This window comes from Falco biarmicus, chromosome 7, assembly GCF_023638135.1.
Source record: "Falco biarmicus isolate bFalBia1 chromosome 7, bFalBia1.pri, whole genome shotgun sequence".
Lineage (NCBI taxonomy): Eukaryota > Metazoa > Chordata > Aves > Falconiformes > Falconidae > Falco > Falco biarmicus.
The window spans coordinates 6651844-6673185 of NC_079294.1; the positions used below are offsets into that span (position 1 = coordinate 6651844).

At 36.3% G+C, this 21342-nt stretch overlaps 1 protein-coding gene across 8 annotated transcripts in view; it reads left to right on the forward strand.

Annotated features, from left to right (window-relative positions):
- The window catches only part of CEP128 (centrosomal protein 128), a 133403-nt gene extending 112391 nt beyond the window's left edge, over nucleotides 1-21012 (forward strand). For 5 of the 8 annotated variants that reach the window (XM_056346325.1, XM_056346322.1, XM_056346329.1 and 2 more), the window contains 4 exons: nucleotides 617-694; nucleotides 2700-2813; nucleotides 6432-6540; nucleotides 11416-21012. In XM_056346325.1, the coding sequence (XP_056202300.1) occupies nucleotides 617-694; nucleotides 2700-2813; nucleotides 6432-6540; nucleotides 11416-11522 (408 nt within the window). In that variant the 3' untranslated portion in view covers nucleotides 11523-21012. The remainder of the gene's footprint in view (nucleotides 1-616; nucleotides 695-2699; nucleotides 2814-6431; nucleotides 6541-11415) is intronic. The other 3 variants (XM_056346326.1, XM_056346328.1, XM_056346327.1) reach the window with 3 other exon arrangements.
- The last annotated feature ends 330 nt before the right edge of the window (nucleotides 21013-21342 follow it).

The following is a 21342-nucleotide window of genomic DNA, read 5'->3' on the forward strand; positions in this document are numbered from 1 at the left end:
AAACCCCAAAACATGATCTTCATTTTCTTTGGTTCTTTGCATCTGGCTATAGACCAGTGTTTTTGTATCACGGGTGTGGATGTGAAATCTTGTTATTGAATCCAACCTCAACTCTCACTAGAATGGCAGCTCATTTGCAGCAGTACTTACTGTATGCCTAAACCAAAAAATATGAAATTTGATTTTTCTATATTTAGCTGACTGCTAACTGCACATATTTGTATTTAGAAAAAAAAAGGATGTCTCTACTATGTGTTCAAGTACAAATAGATAAACATGAGTATAGATCCATATTTATGGTAAACATACTTTACTCCCTGAAGTGCAATAAAAGAAAATTTCATTTTGAAGACTACATGAACTCCAAAAGTGTAAAAAAGTATTGTTTTGCTCAACAAACTGGTAACTGTTCTTGGAGATTCAAATGAAAGAAACTGTACTGTGTGTTTTATTTTGTCCTTTTCCCTTAACAGCCTGTTTACTGTTGACCTGTTTAATTTACAGGCGCATACATACCTGTAAACCTGTTTCCATAGGTGTAATAGGTTTTTAATGGTTGAGATGGCTGAAAAAATTGATCAGTTTTTTATGTTTTTTCTTGTGTTCTGTTCTTTAGAGTACTCGAGTAGCTCTAGACCATCTGGAGTCTGTTCCTGAGAAACTGAGCCTGTTAGAAGATTTGAAAGATACTGGAGTGAGAAAGTTTTCATTTGACTCTTTCAGTAGTTTTAAACTGCTTTAGTTAATTAATGTCCTCTCCATATAGGTAGATAAATCAGTTAATAATGTATTTTAAATGATGTACATATTATATAGACAAAACCATACAGAAATTTATTTTCCTGTTTATACAGATTTTTTGAGGTTATAAAATTAGTCCTAATCAGTAACGCTACTGAAGTGCTCTATAATGTAAGCAAACATTGATAACTGGATATAATGGGTTATATAATTTATTATATCCTAACGACTGGTTCAGAATATTTGTATTGAGCGATGAATTCTGATATTACTTGTTAAAAAATGATAATCTTGTAATCAAATTATGCTAGTTATTTAAGTATTTAAAGTAATGAGTGAAAATAGGTGAACTTTACAGCCTTTTTGTTGTTGTTGCTTTGACATAACGCTAGTCCTTGTCACTTATTTTCCCAGTATCACTGTCAAATCAAGGTGTGTTTCTTTGGACAGAGTGGGACATACTGACAGTAGTTGTGGAGTACTATCAAGAGTAATGTCTGAAATTAGATCGTCACGGCTAAATGGCTAAACCACTGTATTGTTTTTACTTTCCCTACATGACGTTTGTGGCTTACCAAAAAAGAATTTGGGACTTCATTGCACCATATAAATTTTAAATCGGTATTAAATTACAGATCAATAAATGCATAAAGATTTGCAGCTTTATTTGCTATATAGAATTTTTCATCCTAAGGCAGTCATGAACATTTCAAAATATACTTGTTTGGAAGATTGTTCATTCTAAGTGTTCTTGCACGAGGTCTTGTGTTAATAATTGTACCCTATTTTACTGTGGTCATCATCAACAGAGGAAAACAGATGCTGATTGAAATGTTTGGGTTGTTTTAAGATAAACATTGTTGGGATGTATAGTTTTAACCTCACCTTTTAGGTATCCCCAAAAAACCTTTTTGCTCTGACAGAGGTTAACATTTGCCTTCTGCTTCCAATGGTTCGGCACTGCTGAAGGGAAAGATTCTGTTCTCAGCTAGGCAAAGCAGAAGCTTGAATGCAGGGTTTCTACAATCTGCTTCATGCTTGCACCCTCTTGCTTCCCAGGAAATGACATTGTCATCTTCTGGTTTGCTGTAATTATCACTTAGTCAGCATTCATGAGATTGGAACCCGAATTCTTCAGTTTAATTTGAACTCTGCCCTCCTCTCTGATGCTTAGTTGTTAAAAGACTGACTTCTTAAGATGAGTCCCTACCAATAACTGTGTATTGTTTAATAATAAATTTATTATTCAGGAAACCTGAGTTTTATACCTTAGCTGTGAGAATGATGTCAGTTTGGAGTTTCATTTATTCTTCTATCTGAAAATAATACATTTGGGGTTTTTGTACAATAGCATACTTTAATCTCAAGTGGTATGCATGAATGAAGTATTTCAAAGCCATTCATTGCTTTCCACTGCTAACAAGTTCTTTCCTCAATGTTTTCATAGGAAGGGAGAAGGAAAGAGGAGGTAAATCTTTGATAATGCTTCACAAGCTGTCTGGTAGTTGTAGTCATTCAAGTGAATCATTAGCTGGTTCAGTGAGAAGCGTTATGTTTTCCTATTTAAAAATACTGTTTCGTCCATATCCTTAGAACAATTTTTTCTTTTTGTCAAGTGCTTGTTTCTACAGTATTGTCATTAATTTTTCACCATTACAGAATTTATTTGTTAGAAGATATGATATTACTGAATTTTGGAATGAGCTAGAACAGATTGTTCACCAGCTGAGGATGAGGCTGTTCATGTTTTAACTTATTTTTGTTTTAACATTACTTTTCTTTACAGAACATTGTGCATTCATATGGCCACTGTATTTCAACCTCTGAAAGTTAGCAATTAATTCATTCTTGCTATATTGAAATTCCTTGGTGATACCTGTGTTTACAATAGCCAGCCAACATCTGTTAACTGCTTTTCATATTAAAAAAATAATTCAGATTTTTCGATGCATTTCTAGGAGGCCCATTGCCGAAGGGAGATGATTGAAGAAAGGTATACAAAGTATAAAGAAATAGTGAGTTCTCTACAGCAACAGCTGGAAGATTCAAAACAAAGAGTCCAACAATTCAAGGTATGTGTGTGTACTCCACTTTTGTTTCTTGATTGCTTTCTATTAGCAATGTAAGCTTATTTGATGTATGTTAATTCCTAGTGAAAACACAGACTAAAATCACACATGAATGTTTCTGTTTTATGTAGCTGTCATGGCTGATGTAAAATTCGATGACAGAAATCTTGCCTTCATTGTGAAGTGCCATGGATACTTTCCAAAAATCTTCAAAATTTCACAGGAAAGTGTCTTATTACTGCTCTGGCAAATTGCTGGCTGCAGCGGTTTTATTGGTTTGTTCAATTCCCTCTTGTCTTTTCATGTAAAAGATAAATATAGAAACCTGTTTCCTCAGTTAAGAGGATGATTAATTAGTAGATTGGGTATAGTGATTTTTTCAGTAGCTGATCTTTGCATTATTTACAAAAGATACTGTATGATGGCTATCTCATGCATAAATGAAATCCAGGCAGAGGGGAAGCGATTTGCTAAAGGTCACTCAGTGGACTGATAGCGGGGCTGAGCATAATTTCCTAACTCCCTGCAACACAAATCCAGTGCTCTTGTTTAGAAATATTGCCTGTAATGAGTTCACCTTTCCAGCTGTTATCACGCTTCCTTTCTCTTCGTATTAAGCTTGTTTGTGGTCCTGTGGCTTCCCACCGCATGCTGGTGCGATAGCAGCTTGCTTTGGCAGAGCTGCAGGTTCCGATAGACGTCATTGAAATAAGTGATCGGAGCTGAAGAATAGTGCTGGTATTTCTGCTTCTTATCACAACCCAGTCGAGGTTCTTTGGCAGTCAGTCTCCCCAGTGGCTCTAAGCAGCTGAGCCCAACATCTGGGATCACACAGCATGTATTAAAAAAACTTTCAGCTGTTTGTGTTCCCCACCTCCTCCATAGTGGTCTTTCTTCTGTAAAATGAGGGCATACTTGCCAGTAGGTCTTTTAAAAAGTGGAAAAGGTGAAATAAATAGAGTATTTTATCTTAGTAAGTTGCTGTTGTAAGAAGAAGGTACTAAACTACTTGAAAAAGCCGTCTTGCTCTTCGGTAAGAAAGAACTGAAAGGAAGAAATGGGGTAGATTCACTTTCAGTCTATTCCTAATGGTAATCTTCGGTTCTTAAATTTCTCTTGCCTTCACACAAGAGTTACTAATTCAGTAGCTGTTGAAACTTGGATAACATTGAAAAGCCAAGTGGAATGTGATCAGCTGACGGTAGAATAGAAAATCGCACTAAGCTGACTGAACTTACTGAGCTCACAGGATTTGAACTCTATATTCAGAATCCAATATAAAGCTGATTCCAAAACAATATTTCCTCTTTCTTTAGACAACAGAGAGCATTTAACAGCTTCCATTTAGTCAGGCCTAATTGGGTTTTTGCTTGACATATGGTACTGTCTGCTGTCACGGTTGTTACAAATAGAATAGAATGTTCAAACCCAAGTAACAGACGGGTTCTAATCTGATTTTGGTTATCAGGCTAGCTTAGTTTAAAAAAACCTTTTTAATGCTCGCCTTTCTTACCTGCCTTTGGAACTAAGTCAAATGCGTTGTTTAATTTTTTTTTATTTTACTATTTGTCATTTGGGAGTCTCTAAAACTGATCGGTGGAAGAGTGTAGGCTTGAGGACACCAAGTTTCGTTCTTTCTGATAGTTTTGATTCATGCTCTGTACGCAGTGTGGTGCTTCTGCTGATATCTGGTAGTTGATAAGAAAACATGTGTTTTAAAAAAAGGGGTTCTTGTAAAATTTTTACATTGACTATTTTAGATAAAACTACTTAGGCAATTAATTTTTCTTCTCTGTTATGATATTCTTTCTAGCCTTTCTCGTAATACCTTTCTTTCAGCTTGCTTGCCAACATTTATCTCAGACAGGCATTATCTAATCCTGTGCCCCAGCCTCTTCATTTTAAGGAGCTAAAATGAAACTGAAGTTAAATGTTCCCCTAAAAGCGGTTATTTTCCATCCTTTCTTATGATTTCGTTCTTCCCTACTCAGTCTTCCTACTCCTCTGTAGTCTTGTCAGATGGCTGCAAAATACCTGTTGCTTAGGAGCCCAGGAAAATCATAATTGCCGTTTTGTATGTGTTAAAATGTAAGATTTCCAGTCATAATGGAGGCCAGAGGCTGGCAGAATACCTTCCAGTACAACAATCGTGATTTTTCAACTAAGAAAGCGCTGAGTGATAGTAGATAAAGAAGAAGCTGGGGAAGGGGGGGGAAGAAGGTAAATATAACTTATAAGAATAAATAATAGGGAATACCAACTGAAGCAAAAAAGCTAGAGTAAAACTAAAGATAAATGTTATGATGGATAGATGCAAATATTTTAGGACAGTTTCCCTGCCATGAACAACTGACCATCTAGTCATCCCAGCACATGGATGTAATTGTAAATGAAGCACGTGAGAAAAGGCACGTTCTGCAGGGTACAATGGCTATGAAGGAGAGCCATCCTGTATTGCAGATGCTGGTAGGAACACCTTGCTTGTTTAAAAGTGCTGTTCTACAGATAGCATTTCTCAAAGCAGAATGAAAAAACAAAACCATCTTTTATTCTTTAAAAGCTGTTATTGTGCTGTGTACACTTTAGGTATTAAGTCTCATCAGCACATAAGGGGATTAATATGTATAATTCCCATTAGTCTTAATAGGACTAAATCCCTCTTCAGTGATGGGACAAAAGCCCATTGTATCTCTAAATTAATGTTGAATTTCATTTTGTTTTCTGTTTAGTTTTCAAATCTTAGTATCAGCATGAAAGATAAATTGCAAGATGTTTTAACAAAATTCCCTGAGGCTGTTTATGATAAGAATTCAGTAGCAAAATTGAGTGTTTTATGAACTGATGCATTTGTGCATTATTATCTCTTCTCATTTCAAGAAACTGAGTAATTTGGATACCAAGCCAAGCTTTTAATCTTATTTTGGAGGGTATTGCAACTGGGGACTACTTGCTGCAGTGCTGGTAAAGATTTAGGGAGGTTTTTGTTTAAATGGCCTTTTCAAAATTATCTTCTTTTTTTAGCTTATAGATCAAATGACTTTACTCACCAAAAAGCTATGCTGTATGGGTCTATCCATAAATAGTAACACTGTACTTCAGGCTTTATTAAACGGTTTAACAAAAAAAAAAAATAATGGGAAAGCAACTTCAGGTATTTTGATATGAGAAATCAATGAAGTTTGAGTTTCCTCAGTGGCAGGGAAAATTGATTCAATTTTTATTATTACTTGTGGAACTTCAGTGAGTTAACGTGGACCATTCATTGATGAGGAATTCATCATTCACTGATGTCTGCCCTGCTGCTGGGCTTAGTCCTGGACTCTGAATGTGATGTCAGTAGGAAAGGGAGATTTTTTACAGTTTTTTGTAGTGACAAAAACTTGCAATGCTCTCAACGCTTTTCTCAAGGCAAAGCAGTTTATTGCAGAGATTTTGTGGTGATGAAATGGACAGGAAATTCAGAAGCAAATTAATTTGAACCTAACAATATTGAGAGTTCTAAGAATCAATCATGTGTGAATTCACAGCACATACCTGTATGTGTCCTATTGTATGGCTTTTGTTAAAGTTTACAGCTGCTTGATATTAACAGATAAAAATTATTTTATTTGGCTGCCACAGGATATGAAAATGGATGCTGAAATTTCTGATTTAGAAATGGCTGCTCCCGCTTCTAGTTGGCGAACGCAAACCAGCTTTTTGTCCAGCTCAGTGCTCTCAGATTCAGGTTGTAAGTATTGTTTCACAGAAAAAAAAAATAAAAGTAATATATATTCCTCTTTTTAAGCTGTTTTACTTGAGAGAGTACTACTACACTCTACTTTTTGACAAAAAAGTGCTAGAACCATCTTGAGTCCTCCTGTGTTTTAGCTGTAGATAGTGGATGGATGCCTTTGTCTAGGAAGTACTTTGTTACATCCCACTGATACTTTTGGGTTTTTAAATTGGAGCATGCAATATATTCTGTTTGCTATCCAAATCTATGCCCAAAAAAAAGGGGTGCACTTGGATTCTGAATCTCTGCATGAAGAGTCATACCTGTGTAAGCTGTGCATCTTTTTCAGGCACAAGAGACATCCTCAGCCAAGGATTCTTTCCCAGATCTTTCATTTGTACCATTTAGTCTCGTGCTTGTGTAGCCATTTAACACTGAAAGTTGAATCGGTAATTCTGCTTGTATTCAGTGGTTGTTTTCAGCTATCCTTTCTGTCCCCTAGTGTGTATACGCGTGGTGTCATGCAAGGCCACAGGATCTCTGACGCAGCTAGGAACTGCTCAGCACAGGATAGGATGTGTTAGATCTTTAGCAGGTACAGGCACACGTTTGCATGAGTGTAAAAAAAAAAAAAAGGGGGGGGGGGGAGGGTTTAAGGTTTGGTGGTTTTTTGAGCATATCAGCATATGGATATCAGAAAGGATATCACCTTCCATTTCTCTTCAATATAACCAGTTTGTGTACCCGGAACCTATTCAGTAAGTTGCATTTTATGTAATGGAAAGTCCTATTTCAGGCTTCAGCGCACGTTCAAACCTTTGCATCTCACAGTGAGTGCTGCAGTACGTTACCACTCCTCAGTAAATAGTCCTGAGTTGATCTGAGAGGTTAAAGATAATTGGTTTCTTTTCCTTTCAGAATCTGTGAGTTGTGATGAATATCTCTTTGCAGACCATACTGAACAGCACTAGTGGGAATAAAGCATACGTGGAAATGCCTCCACCTCCTCTGTACTTCAGGAACAGTTTCCCCTGACTCAGAGTTGTTATTTTCCCTAACTTCAGCCCCGTCAGTCTTGCAAGTCCAAGTACAGCTCAGCTTGGTTGGGGCACAGAAAGGGAATCCCGCGCACCTCGCAGGCATGTTGCATAGGTGGCCCCAGCAGCCCTGTCAGCCTCAACAGCTCAGCATTCTGCTGCAAAAACCTGCTGAAATGTAAAGGGTGCAGCATACTTCTAAAATATTACAGTATCTTTATATTGCTTTTTATTGTTACTTCAGTGTGTTTTAATCAATTTTAGACAGTTGTCAGAGAAATAGGATCCATACGATCTGAATATCAATCTGATGAACCAGTTCTGGGTATTTATTCTCCAATTCAGCTGTTTTTTATCAGCACCAAGCTTTCTGGAGGTAAATAAGTAAGTGATAAATGAAAGACTACTCTAGTGATTCAGTGTTGATTGTTATGAAATAGCTGCAGAATCTTCAGCATTTGAGGAAGACTCCTTTTGAAACTGTGTTCAGGCATGGCTGAAGGACTTTTTTTTTTTTTTTTTTTTTTTTTCCTTGCCTAAAACTTTTAGGAAGATATTTTCCATGATCTTCATATTTCATATTTTCCAAATCCCAGAATGGTGCTGAGAGTGTTTTCAGTTTTGTTGTTTTGCCCAGATGCTACAGAACTATTTTTAAAAATAATGATTTGTACTTTTTTGCTTTTGTAAAAAAAAAAAAATAAAGACAGTGATTGTGTTTCGCTTTTTCCTATTTGTTTTTAAGGGAAAGGAACTGAACTCTTTCGAGTTTTAGTTTCTTACTTGTATTCTATAAAAATCTATTAGTCAAATTTTCTAAAGGCTAAAAAGAGAAGCAGGCATAGAATATTTTTCCTATCCCTGATTTAATTTGACTGTGATAGAGTGAAGGTGGCATTCTTAATTTCTCACTTTGCTGATTCTTTTCTCCGAAGAGTTAATGCTATTATATGTTCTTTATGCTTAGTAAGTAAGGATGAGAGCAAGTCAGGTCCCCGGTGAAGATGCCTGATGTCATTTCAGATGTCCTAGAGTATGTTTCTAGCTGTCATCCCGGGAAGTCATAGGTTTCCCGGAATTCCCATCAAATCTTGTGCAGCCCTTTCTGGATATCTGTGGTAGCTTAGAGCACTAAGATATGTGAATTACTCCACAGACCTTGGTGAGTGAGTAAATGTTTTACCTTTGCGCTGCACCTGGTCTCCACCAGTCGAATGTGTAGTTTGAAGGTGTGTCTATAGCTCTTGAGGATAGTGACAATTCTGCAGTGGTAACTATTAATGTTAAGGAGCTTTTCTTGTAATTGCCAGTAACTGGCAAATGATACAAGCAGCTACTTCAGTCATGTTAGTCACATAAACGCCATGAACTTTTAATTTCAGTAATGATATTAATTAGTTATAATTTGAGACTTTGACAGTGAAGTATAATTTGAGGTCTTTTGCTCCCAAACCTCTGTAGCTTTTAATAAATCTACCAATAAATGTCATCAACTAGTTTCTGTGATTAATTTATCTCCTTACTTCTTCAGAAACAGAAGAATGGACTTCCCTCCCCTCCCCCCCCGCCACCCCTCCACCCCCCCCCACCCCCCAGTTACCTTTTGGAGCAGTTTGCAAGCCTTTGTGACAGTAACATTTCCCACTGCATCCCTCTTAAATTCATGAAACCTTACAGGTTGTAGTCAGTAAGTAGTACTAGAAGCTCCCTTCCCCCTGTGGGTCTCTTAGGACTCATAGAAAGCACCAGGGAGGAGAGTGGATGAGTTTGATATAATTTATCTGTCAAGGCGGATCCTGGGATTTAAGTTTAAAATTGGTTGAAGAAAGAGGGACAAAAAGTATGAAAAAATAAATACGGGAACAACAATCTGCTTCCATACACATATTCGGTAAAAAATTACCAATGCAGCAGGCCGTTAAAAGGAAAAGTAATGAACATTAACATTCTGTTTTATGTCTGGCCTTCATGTTTCTGGTATAATTTCTACAATTGTAACAGCTTTTCCATAACAAACTATTTTAAAGTTGCTGTGGGAACAAGCTTTTATTTCTATACCCATTTTCTTAGAAAGGAAGAAGTTTAACTGAAAAAATAATTTATACAAAGGAGGGTTCATTAGACATGGTTTGCAGTCTGTATTATTATCAGACCCAAATGCATGGTATGAAAAGTCACTACTAATTGCTATCTAAAGAATAATCCTCAGAAATTGTTTTTCATGGCCACTGTATTTTTCTTAAATGTTATATTACAAAAGTCCCTAGAGTTACACATGCTCTGCATTAGCTGTGTGAATTGCATCCCGTCTTTCTCTTTGTACAGTTCATCACTTCAAGGTTTTAACCTGGATGGTTTCCCAGAAGCTATATGGCTTTCAGGCTTTCTATTGTTGTTGGGAATTTATGTTCCAGGGCTTCATAAGCTGTGACTTTACAGAGAAGAAAAAAGCCACCAGTTTTCCCAACTTATGTAGATCACAGTCTTTTCTGACCCTTTGGCTTTGGTGACACACAGCACTCTTGTGTCACATATACATATGTCACATATACATACTATACGTGGTATATAGTATGATTGATGTCATGGTTGAAGAAAACCAAATTGTCCTGAATGTTGGTTTTATTGGTGTAAGAATTAACTTTTGCAATGTATCTGATTTTATCCCTCCATGTATACTTTTTCAATAGTTCTTAAGACAATTTGTATTGACATTTAGAAGTAAGTAACTTAATTAAAATGATATTGTAACATCATGATGCTGTGGGACACCATTCTAGAACGGAACCTTCCAATGCTGCCCAAGGATAAAAACGTGGAATGATTGGAAACTTGACAGCATCACTTTGAAAAATGCAAATGGATTAATTCAGCAATGAATTTTCTTTTATGATTTTTCACTTTTCTTTGAATACTGACTACAGGAGGTACTGTTGAAGTAGCATCCAGTAGCATAGTTTTGGACCAATACTGAAAATTTTATGCTGTAAAATGTCCCAAACACAGTGATGTCATTCTCCTTCTAAAAGTGAAAACACCTCACTCCTCCTAATCAAACTGTGATGACTTGCTCCCTATTAAATAACTTTCAGTTATATACTGCTACAGTTTTAATAGACTATTAAAAAATTGCACTCTGAGTACTTATTACAAACAATCAGGAACAACTGCCTTTCTTACATGCTTATGATGTAAGGACGGCCATTAGAAGAACGGTCTGTTTTATAAGCCGATACCCACTTTCTTCCCCTTAATTTCTGCCTCATGTTAGATAATTGCTAGATGTCTGGATATTTGGATTTTTTTCCTCCTGCACTTTATCATAAGATTATGTCAATTAATATTGTCTAGATTTTGATGCGATAAGATGTATTTAGAAATAAGCATTATGTATGCCGCCTGCTGTGAAGGTGTATACGCAGTATGGCATCCTGAGAACACCTCCCTGTTCAGTGACACTTGTTGGCTTTAGTCCATGCTATTGAGAAAGAAATTCCTTTGGGAATTTTCCGAGTGGTTTCTTTAGTCTTAATTAAACAAAAATGCTGGAAAATTAAATGGAAACTAAAAGTTAGTGAAATTATCAACTTTAAAAAAAATGCAGCTTACATTTATTCTGTATAAGAAAGCTCTTGGCCATGCCTGTATTATATAGTATTAAAATCTATTTTTCTAGAAAAATAAGTTTTTCAATTCATAGCATTAGCAATATTGAATGTTTATGAATATAATTTTACTTGTTTAAATTATATTGTATAAGGAAATACACACTTTGTATAAACATTGATGGTCAGTCAGCAAAGGATAGGTGTTTCTCTGCAGATGTGTAATTACTTGTTTTGTTTTTTTCTAGCAGTTATGAAAAGAATGGCTCCTTTTGATACGAGTGCCACCAAGGACGATTCCATTAACGTTGCTGTCAGTGAAATTAAGCTGCAAGCAGAAAGAGGGAAGCAGTAGAACATTTTTCAAAAAACATGCCAGCTTTCTCTGTGGTAAATTCCATTCTGCTCTTTTTTTGGTTTTGAACAGCAGTAATTCCATCTGATACGGGAGTGATGCACCCTGAATGATTCAGCTATTGCCAAACACTTGAATGAAAGAGCACCAAGAGTGAGTCTAATGAACTCTTGAGATAATTTATGCATCTTGTACACCAAAGGTTTTCTGGGATTATGCTGTTCTCTTGTATTTGTTTCTGCAGTTGTCCTAAACTAAATTTATTTTATTCCTGAAATATTATGAAATGAAAGACCCATGACATTAATCTTTGCTATGAGCTTATTTACCACTGTACAGGAATTGTTCTTACATTTGTTTTTTTATAAAATTTAATAATACTATTACCAATGAAAAAATATTCAGAAACTACCTTGGTCCTAATATTTATTATGAAATTTATTATACAGTGTTGTGCCTACGCGTTTGTGATCTTCGGTTTGCAGCAATCATTTAAGCTGTGAAAAATATTAAACAAACCCAAATTTCCTCAAGATTAGTGGAAATTTGTATGATGACTTCAGGTTCAGCATATATCTGTTATAAGCTGTTTAGAATTATTCTTCTAAACAGTTTTATCGGGTGACATCTGGTTAAGGTGTTTAACAGCACCTGAATCTCACCCATGCTCTGTATTAAGCATGTTGAAGGACACTGCTGTATGGCTGTGAAAACTTTTAATAACAGGGTTTAATGACCACTTACTTATTCTGTTTCATCTCTATTAGAAGAGATGTGTCACACTGATTTTAAAATGTTATGGAAATACAATATTGCACAGTTGTATTTGTTCAGATATCTTAATTCAAAACAAATTGGATACAGTGCTGCGTTACTGTGGTTGCAAAGTGCACATCACAGGAGAATTTTCTGCTGTCAAAAGAAATGCAAACGTTTCAGATAGTCCTTGTTTTGCTCTCTTCTCTAGTGCTTCTGTTCGATCACTACCAAAGTGCCTTAAATTTTGCCAAATCTGTCAGAGCACTGTAGCAACACGAACACCATGGAAAACATTTTGGTTTGTAGACTTCTTTCATACTTAGGAAGCTTACATCTTCTCTGAAATATTATCTTTTTTTAGCACTGTAGGTGTCTCAGACATAGAATCATAAGAGTATCTCAGGTTGGAAGGGACCCACAAGGATCATCGAGTCGAGCCCCCTGGTCCTTGCAGGACTGCCTAAAGCTAAACCGTGTGACTGAGAGTGTTGTCTGGACGCTCCTTGAACTCTGCCAGGTTGGTGCCATGGCAGCTTCCCTGGGGAGCCTGTTCCAGTCAACGACCACCCGTTGTTCGGTGAAGAACCTTTTCCTGATGTCCAATCTGATCTTCCCTTGACGTGGCTTCATGCCATTTCCACATGCCCTATCGCTGGTCACCAGAGAGAGGAGACCAGCCGCTCCCTTGCTGCTGCCCCCCTTGAGGAGGTTGCAGAGTGCCCTGAGGTCACCCCTCAGCCTTCTCTTCTCCCAGCTGAACAAACCAATGACCTCAGCTGCTCCTCATGCATCCTTCCCTTGAGACCTTTCACCAGCTTGGTCACCCTCCTCTGGACACCCGCTAACAGCTTGGTGTCCTCCTTACATTGGGGCTCCCTGAGCCGCGCACAGTTGTGCTTGATGCACCCCAGGATATGGCTGGCCCATTTTCTTTACCTTTTTTATGTGTATAATGCTATGCGTTGTAGGGCTGGCATTGGCTTTTCATAGACATCTGGCACATCTGCTCGTTCAGAAGGTCAAGAAAGCAAAACAGTGCCATCCATCGCTGCCGACCTCAACGGCAATGGCAGGGCCAAGGCAAAAACACCAACAAATAAACTTCCATGCTGGAGAAGGCAGGACAAATAGAAACCTGCTTGTGGCCTGGTCGGCAAAGAGTGTGGATGTCATAAAGCAGTGTTTAGCTCCAGCCCCAGTTCCCATAAACTAAACTTACTTTAAGTATATCCAACACTTGTAATTTATTTTTTTAATTAGATCAGAGCACAGCTGGAAATATGGTGTTTAAAACATTTTAGCTGGTTTGTCGAGTTGAAACATTAAAAAATTGCAAAATAAAATGTCACCAGCTTGCAGACTTTATGGTACCTACAAATTATGGCTAAAAATATAGAAAGGTCATTTTAAAATAGATTATGAACCATTAAATCATGTTCCCAAAACACCTCATGTTGTAATGAGGTCTGATGCATGGATTGCTGATGGATTCATGTCTGCCCAACCCACTTTACTGAAGCTGAAATTATTTTTGAGGTGAAGCACCTCTTGGTAAATGAATGGGGCTTTAAGAGTCTCAGCCGAGAAAAATAACACAGAAAAATAACGTCCCCTCTTCCTCCTAAGGAATTTGTAAAAATCTGGTTGTGGATTGCTTTTACCATTTTATGTATTTATATGTTTTTTCCTCACTTGTAAATCACAAATCTGAAGTATGTTTCCTTAGAACAGTATCACTGCTGCTTTACGGTGTTAGAAAACTAAGGATAAGCAGCCTGAACTCCTTTGTTATTATAACATCAAATACTGAATCCATTTGCAGGACAGAAATGCCTACTAGATGAATAATTTGGCTTTAGGACTTTAAATATGCTCAGTGCTTCGTATATTTGGCTTTGGCCATGTGACTGGGTTTTCAGCAGAGTTTTATATCCTTTTTTGAAATTTTATACAAGGGCTGGGGGAACAGAAGGGAAGAAGTCAAACAACAAAACAAACAAACAAAAAAAAAAAAGGAAAAAAAAAATTTTAATAAGTAGACTTCTGGACTCCAAAGTCAGGAAATTCTTTCTTAAATTTACCCTCTTGGCATGGTAGTCCAGATAGCATGTAATATTTGTCTCGCTTCCACCTTTGATAGAGGTTCATATTACAAAGTGAATTTTGTTTCCTTTTTACTGAAGGCTAAAGTTCCGTTCATGACATTATGTGAAACTGTCCCTTTGTGGTTTAAGAAATAATATTTTTTCCATATTGGTCTGAAATATTGTTCTTCTGACCAGTTTCAGTTTTTAAAGTAGAAAACCAGATAATTTTTTAGTAAAACATTTTGTGTATTTCAGTTCTTTAAAACTGCTGTTCCTTCTGGTAATCAGATATTTATTTTTTTTAATACTTTAACCCTTTGATGATGTGTTCCTTATTTTTTGTCCAAAGCAGTAGTTTTAAATAATCAAAAAATGTGATATCACACTAAAAATGGTAGTTAATTTCTTTATTCTGTTCAGCATTTGGTAAATCAGGCAACTTTATATGTATGTACTAAGTACATACAGATTTAACAAGCTAATATCAGGTGTCCGTTTCTTTTAATTCTGTCCTGAAATACAGTGGTTCTATATTGCATGTTCTGATCCGCACTGCCCCTGTATTTCAGCATCAAATATTTGTCACTTGAATAACCTTTAAATATTGTGCCCTTCAGTTTCCCTAATGTTTTACAGTAGACTTAAGAGTACTTATTTTTAATTACTTTTGAGCTGGTATTTACTAAGTATTTGAAATAATTTATTTTTATTATGTAATAATGTCATCCTGAGAAGAAATGTCAAAAATAAATCTTAGTTTAGGATAAAAATAAAATTTTACAGTGTGAAAACAAAGCCATTTTCTTACACTTCTCAATTATTTGATGGAAGCTAGTCTTTGGTGATTGGTTAAAGTATTCCTTGAATATTCAAACCTCTGCCACATTTTTACTAGCTGTCCCACCAAAGTAAATAAAGAAGATATATTAAAATTCCTTAAAACAAAGAAAATACTATTCTAAAATCCACTTTTGAGCTAAGGAATCTGCATGTCAGTTCATCCCTGGCTTACAAAACATAATCTCTGCAGTGTGTAACACTGAATGGATTTTTCATGAATGAAAATGCCAATATTACCCTGAAAGGGAGCAAGTAGGTATTTTTGTAACACTGATAGCACTTTTAAGGCTAAAAATGAGTAGTGAATAACGTTCTCCTATCTACAACATGCGGAATTTATTCATGAATTTGTGTGGAGCTGCTAGTTACAGTCAAATTTTACTCTGCCTCTGTTAAACTCTTCATGTTCAAAGTGGGTTAGTAATATATTTATCTCTGTAAGCCCTGTCTTCAACTCGCAGACGTAACTGATAGCGAAGTTAATGTGAGCTGCAAGCCAATATCGGGGGATGCAGCCTTGTCAGAAATGGATGTGCATGAGAACGTCACACAAATTCCTGTGTTTTTGATATAATTGTAAAATTTAGAAGCAGATGTAGAGGAAAACTAGTTGTAGAAGGAGTGGGAAAAAGCTCATGATTAAGCTAAAATTTCAGAACACTTTTATTCTTGGTGCCTTAATTTAAAAACTGCTTTAAGGCTGGTATTTACATCTAAATAAGTGATCCCTAAATAAGATTCCATCTTGGATATATTTTTGTTTTTACATACTGAAATACTTTCTACTCTAGCACAACTCATCTCAACGCTTTACTGTGAGCATGTCTAGGCTGTTTTGCTTTTCTATGTAAAGGACTAAATTAGATTTTAAATCTGAAGAACATTTTAGTGCTGTATACAGAAGCACAGCAGAGCAGAATCTGATAGCTTTGGTCTCAAAAAGTCTGTAAACTAATGCCTCCGGGAATGTTGACAACAAAAATGAAAGAGATTGCTGTGGTTAAAGTACAACAACATCCAGCATTTATAATTTGTGCTAACTACAATAGCTCTCATGTTTCTAAAGCTAAAGTTGCACATCTGCCATTTTTTAGGCTGCAAGAATGAGATTTTGTTTTCTCTTGCCTTCATAGTGGCAAAATCTGCAATGTCATGAGCCTTGTATGCAGCAGTGATATTTTTAAAATTTCCAGTCATTTAATTTAGGTACCTACTTGGTGCTATTTTGAACTAAATATTTTTGGAACCCAATTGTGAACATGTTTTCATTAAAGTAACACATTTAAATACAAGAGCTGCATAAAGAACTCTCTTTTAGGATAATTCTCTCTTTATTTAGGGACTTGGCTTCTTAGTAGGTGTTTTGCTTGAATAAGTACAGCAATTGTTCCTGAGTTGTCCATTATTTTCATCTCAATTTAGACCAGAATTTATTTGATCTTAAACTGCTTTTCCCATTTGCCATCTATGCACTAGTATGTCAGAAGGCACACCATCATTTCTTCACTTACACTCCACATTAATAATTCTGGTAGTTGATATGCCCAGGGAATGTCATTAATTTTGAAGGCAGTTATTTCTTATAAAACAAGCTCCTTCCATATGAATTCTGCCACTTTTACTTGTTTACGAAAATAAAACGTACTTGGTAAACTGACTAGCATCCGATCACATGCTGCCTGTTTTTAAAGATTATCTCACAGGCAAAAGTAAATGTGTCTTACTATGTTTGTCTACGTTTTCTAAATGCTACCATTCATTCTACTATCAGTTTGTAGAGGAAAATAGCAAAGGATAGACTTTGCTGCAATAACCCTGAAACATTATTGATTCCAGGCAGAAGAAGAGGCTACAAGTAATTTAGGAGATCTGCCTGAGAGCTTAGTTTGGAACCTCAGATCCCTCATATTACAAAGTATATTTCTTCAGTGTGTCAATATCAAATTGCCCTTAGTAGAAACAGTTGCTGGCATCTAAAATATTGCTGAGAAGCGATGCTGAAATTTTCTAAAGATGATCACACAGTATCATTCTACAAATGTGGATTTCTGTGCCATTCTCGTTGTTGAACAAGCATTGAACTGGGAAGTCAGCCCAATTTATGTTTTGGCACTAGGCTTTTCACAGAAACCACCAGTGACCCAGTTTTGTACTTAGTGTGGAGAACGATGAAGATGAGCTGCATTTTACCTCTGGCCAAGAGAACAGTTTGCATCTGTGGCATAAGCTAGTTGGTGCGTGGAGCTCGGGGAATGCCCATTTTTATCCAAACAGCTGCAACCATGAAGACATAGTGTAGCTGGAAAAAAAAATTGTTACATGTTTATACTAACAGAACGTCAATGAGTCCATCAGAAACCACGGACCTGTTTTGTTTTTGCTGGAGACGTCTCCAGTGCAGTCTGAAAGCTAGAAAATGCAGAAACCTTAGTGTGAGGTACATCAGCAGTGAGGCTCACTAGCCACAGAATGTGAATCTGGTAGCATGTTGTCCATTGGTTGATTAGAGGTCCTTAAATTAACAATAGACAGATCAACAAAGTTTAAAAAACAGTGGGACAAATTATGCTTATTTGGTAGCTAAAAATGCTTTGTGAAAGCAGAAAAATCAAGTGTCAAAGTCAAGAAATGCTTCATTTTTCCGGAATGTGAGTAATTTCTTAAACTAAAAAAAAAAAACCAAACAAAAAAACCAAACCAAACCCCACCAAAAAAATAAACAAAAAAACCCAACCAAAAACTTAAAAGAATATTTTTCTTAAAAAAACCCCTTAGACTGACAGCCTTTGATAGACTGTCTTTGAAACTCTTGAATATATTAATCGACAGACATCAGTCCCACTTCATGTCATCTCTTATTATGAGAGACTTGCTCGGTTTGATTTAGACTTAATTATGTCCCACACTTTGGGAAATTCTCTTATGTGCGCTATGCACTGAATGCCAGGCTTGAAATAATTCCATTGGAGGTGGCTGATGTGCTACATATGGAGTGCTGGATGGGGTGATGTGTTTTAACAAATAGATCAGATGTTCGAATTTCAGCCTTGGTATTACATTACCAGAAGAAAATGACAAATAAATAAATATTTAGACTGTAGATAAGAGTATCCATGCCATGTATTACTGTGGTTTTGAAGGTTAATTGCTTTTGAAGCGGGAATTTCTGCATGGGCTTATTCACAAATTCTGATTTTTTAATTTTTACTTTTCCTTGGAGAGTGTAGAAAAAAAAATGGTAATCACTTTTGAGTTCTGGAACGCATTTTGTCATTTTGTGTTGCCAGTTTCTATTTAATTTGGGGATAACTAAAAAAGCAGCTAATTCTGATACCTCATTACAAGCACTCCTAATTAAGTCAGTTGATGCAAGAGTAATTTTTTCCCCAGATCTTTTGTTTTCATTTAATTTGAATAAAAATACAGTGTTTCTTACATTAAGTATTCTAAAACTGCTGCAAAATTACTCTTGTAATCTAGCATTTAGGTTGGGAAATTCTAAAATTCAGATTGCCCAGGCATCTTACACACGTGACACTGAACTTTTCCTGGTCACCTATTGCCAGTGCAATACGCTGTCAAGTGACCTTAAAGAATCTACACAATTTCAGTGACTTACATAGATGAGGATGTCTCTATACTGGTGTGAAGTCAGAAAGGTCAGTTTAATTCCTCTAAACCTTGTTGTTTTACCTGTTAATGTAATGGAGATAGACATACTGGAATGGAATTCCTCAACATGCAATTATTTCTTGACATAAAGTCCTTGAAAGACCTTTGCCAGTAGTTTAAGCAGGGAATCCTGCTCCTGATGTAATACAACAGGCTGCCTGACCACGTTCCCATGGAAGCTCAACTTAGGGGACATCCATAGGGACGTCTGTGTGGAAAAACAAGTATCTGTCTTGTCTTTGTTAAATTTTCATCTTATTTATCTTCCTTAAATTTTGATCTTAGCAGTTTGATTTTGTGTGGTTGTATAAACGTGCTGCTGCTTTTCATTCCTGTAAAACACACCAGAGAAGGCAGCACGCTGAAGCAGACGTCGCTGTAGTACCCAGGACTAGTGCCATTTCCTTCAGACTTGGTTGCTGACGCGTACAGGTGTGTTCAGCCTTCTTCTAGCCATGTAGACATCATCTCTAGTTCCGTTCATATATTTACGTATCTTCCTTACGGACACGCGTACCCATGTTCATACACTGTAAATCTTTACCGGTCAAAGAGAAAATTAGTCCTTTGTACTTGGGAATCCTGTCTAGGTGGAAGCTGGCAGAGACCTCATCTCTAGTACCAGTGGAGTGATGATTTCAGGCTGGATTTGACAAAAAGGGGTGAAGTATTTTCTCAGCCTACTTTTTTATTGCAATTTGGAGGTTGGCAAGTCTACAATATGCGGTGGTCTGGTGAGCAACAAATATTTACTGAACAATCCATGATCTTATAAAAATAATTTCATAGAAAACTGTAAACATTTGGAATAATTTGGCACTATCTCATTTTTCTATTTTAGTTATTTTTTCAGAATCTGAGAAATGGGGTTTTGAGTTCATTTGGGCTCTTGTATAAGTACTTTTGTTTTTTTCAAGAAGACTAAACCAAACTTAGTTATATAATGAAAACCACTGTACTTCTAAATGCTGACAATACAAGCTTATGAAATTTGCAAAATTTGGAAATGTTGCAGCTCTTTATTCCCCTCTGATGTGGGCTAATACAGCTTTTTCAATGTAATGAAACCTCTTAAAGGAGACCCAGTTCATCTGTTAAGGTGTGTCGACTGTATTTCACGTTCACTGCTAAATGTGTTGTTACACATCAGTTTTTCAACAAAATCCAGTAATTTGTTGAGTACCTAAAATGGGAATTTTCATGTGTAGGGAGAAGCTAATTATATAATAAATTTAAATACCAGCACTATTGATAGACATTTTAACAAAAGACTCACAAAATGAAACCAAGTTTAACTGTTTGTTGGACATTCTCTAATGTTGGGGTTTTTTTGTCCTATGATATTTTTGTTCCAAGATAGCTTCCCAATGTGTTTGCATTCTAGTGTTTCCATTATCTGCCATCTTCAGGGAGGACAAAATGGAACTTACTAAAATGTATGTAATGAATTAAAAAAATATTTAATCATGGAATCATTTAGGTTGGAGAAGACCCTTATAGAGCATCAAGTCCAACCAAACTACTGCTTGACTATTATTTTGCGTGAATCACATGGATGCACATAACGCTACATCTACGATTTGCATTTTTCAGAACACCTCTTGCAGGTTTAGGAATAAAGCATTGTACAAGTGTAAAATGAGAAGCTTGTTACCATGTTATTCCAAAACGCAGCCCTCATCAACCTGATAGCTTGCCACAGAGTCTGCAGGTATGCTTAAATTTGGTTAAGGCTCTACCTGGAAAGTTCTTAGGTTAATTTAATGTCAATATTGGTACCTACTTTCTGCAGTCAGAATATAAAATGTTAGCCAACGAGGCACTAATAAAACCATCAAACTTAATTACTTTTTGCTGACTTGGGACTTACTCCAAGCTATTCCTGAAAGCAAGGTTGCAAGTCTTTATTGCATCTTAGGAGATAGTACCTTTGCAGGATCAAAGTTGCTAGTTGTAGTCGTAATTTAAATTATAACATGAATTGTTATCATTTTTGTAAGCTAACAAAATAAATTATTTTTCCAAGCAGTGCACAGCATCTGTAATCATTTGCCTAACACTGCCAAGCTTTTGTAAAGACCTGTTTTATGTAATTGATGTTTTTTGTCTCAAATATAGTTGTGTGATGTGAATTTATGTTGTCTGATTTTGCTTTTTAACTTGCCTCTAAGAACAACAATGTCGCAGCACTCTCCAAACTACTGGCTGCAATAAGGTCTTTTACCATCTCATACCAACATACTCTTTGTGCCAGTCCCTCTGCTGTCTTCTGGTCTCTCCTCCTCTATAATTTCCCCCTTTTTTTTAAATCTTTTTTCTTTTCCTTTTTAACACAACAATATGCTTTCAGATTTTTTCTTTATTTTCTTTCTCCTACTATAATATTTGTTTCCAAACTTAAGATGGTAGTTTCACAGTGGGAATCACTAGTTTTCTACAAAAGTGTGTGTTTAAAACACTTG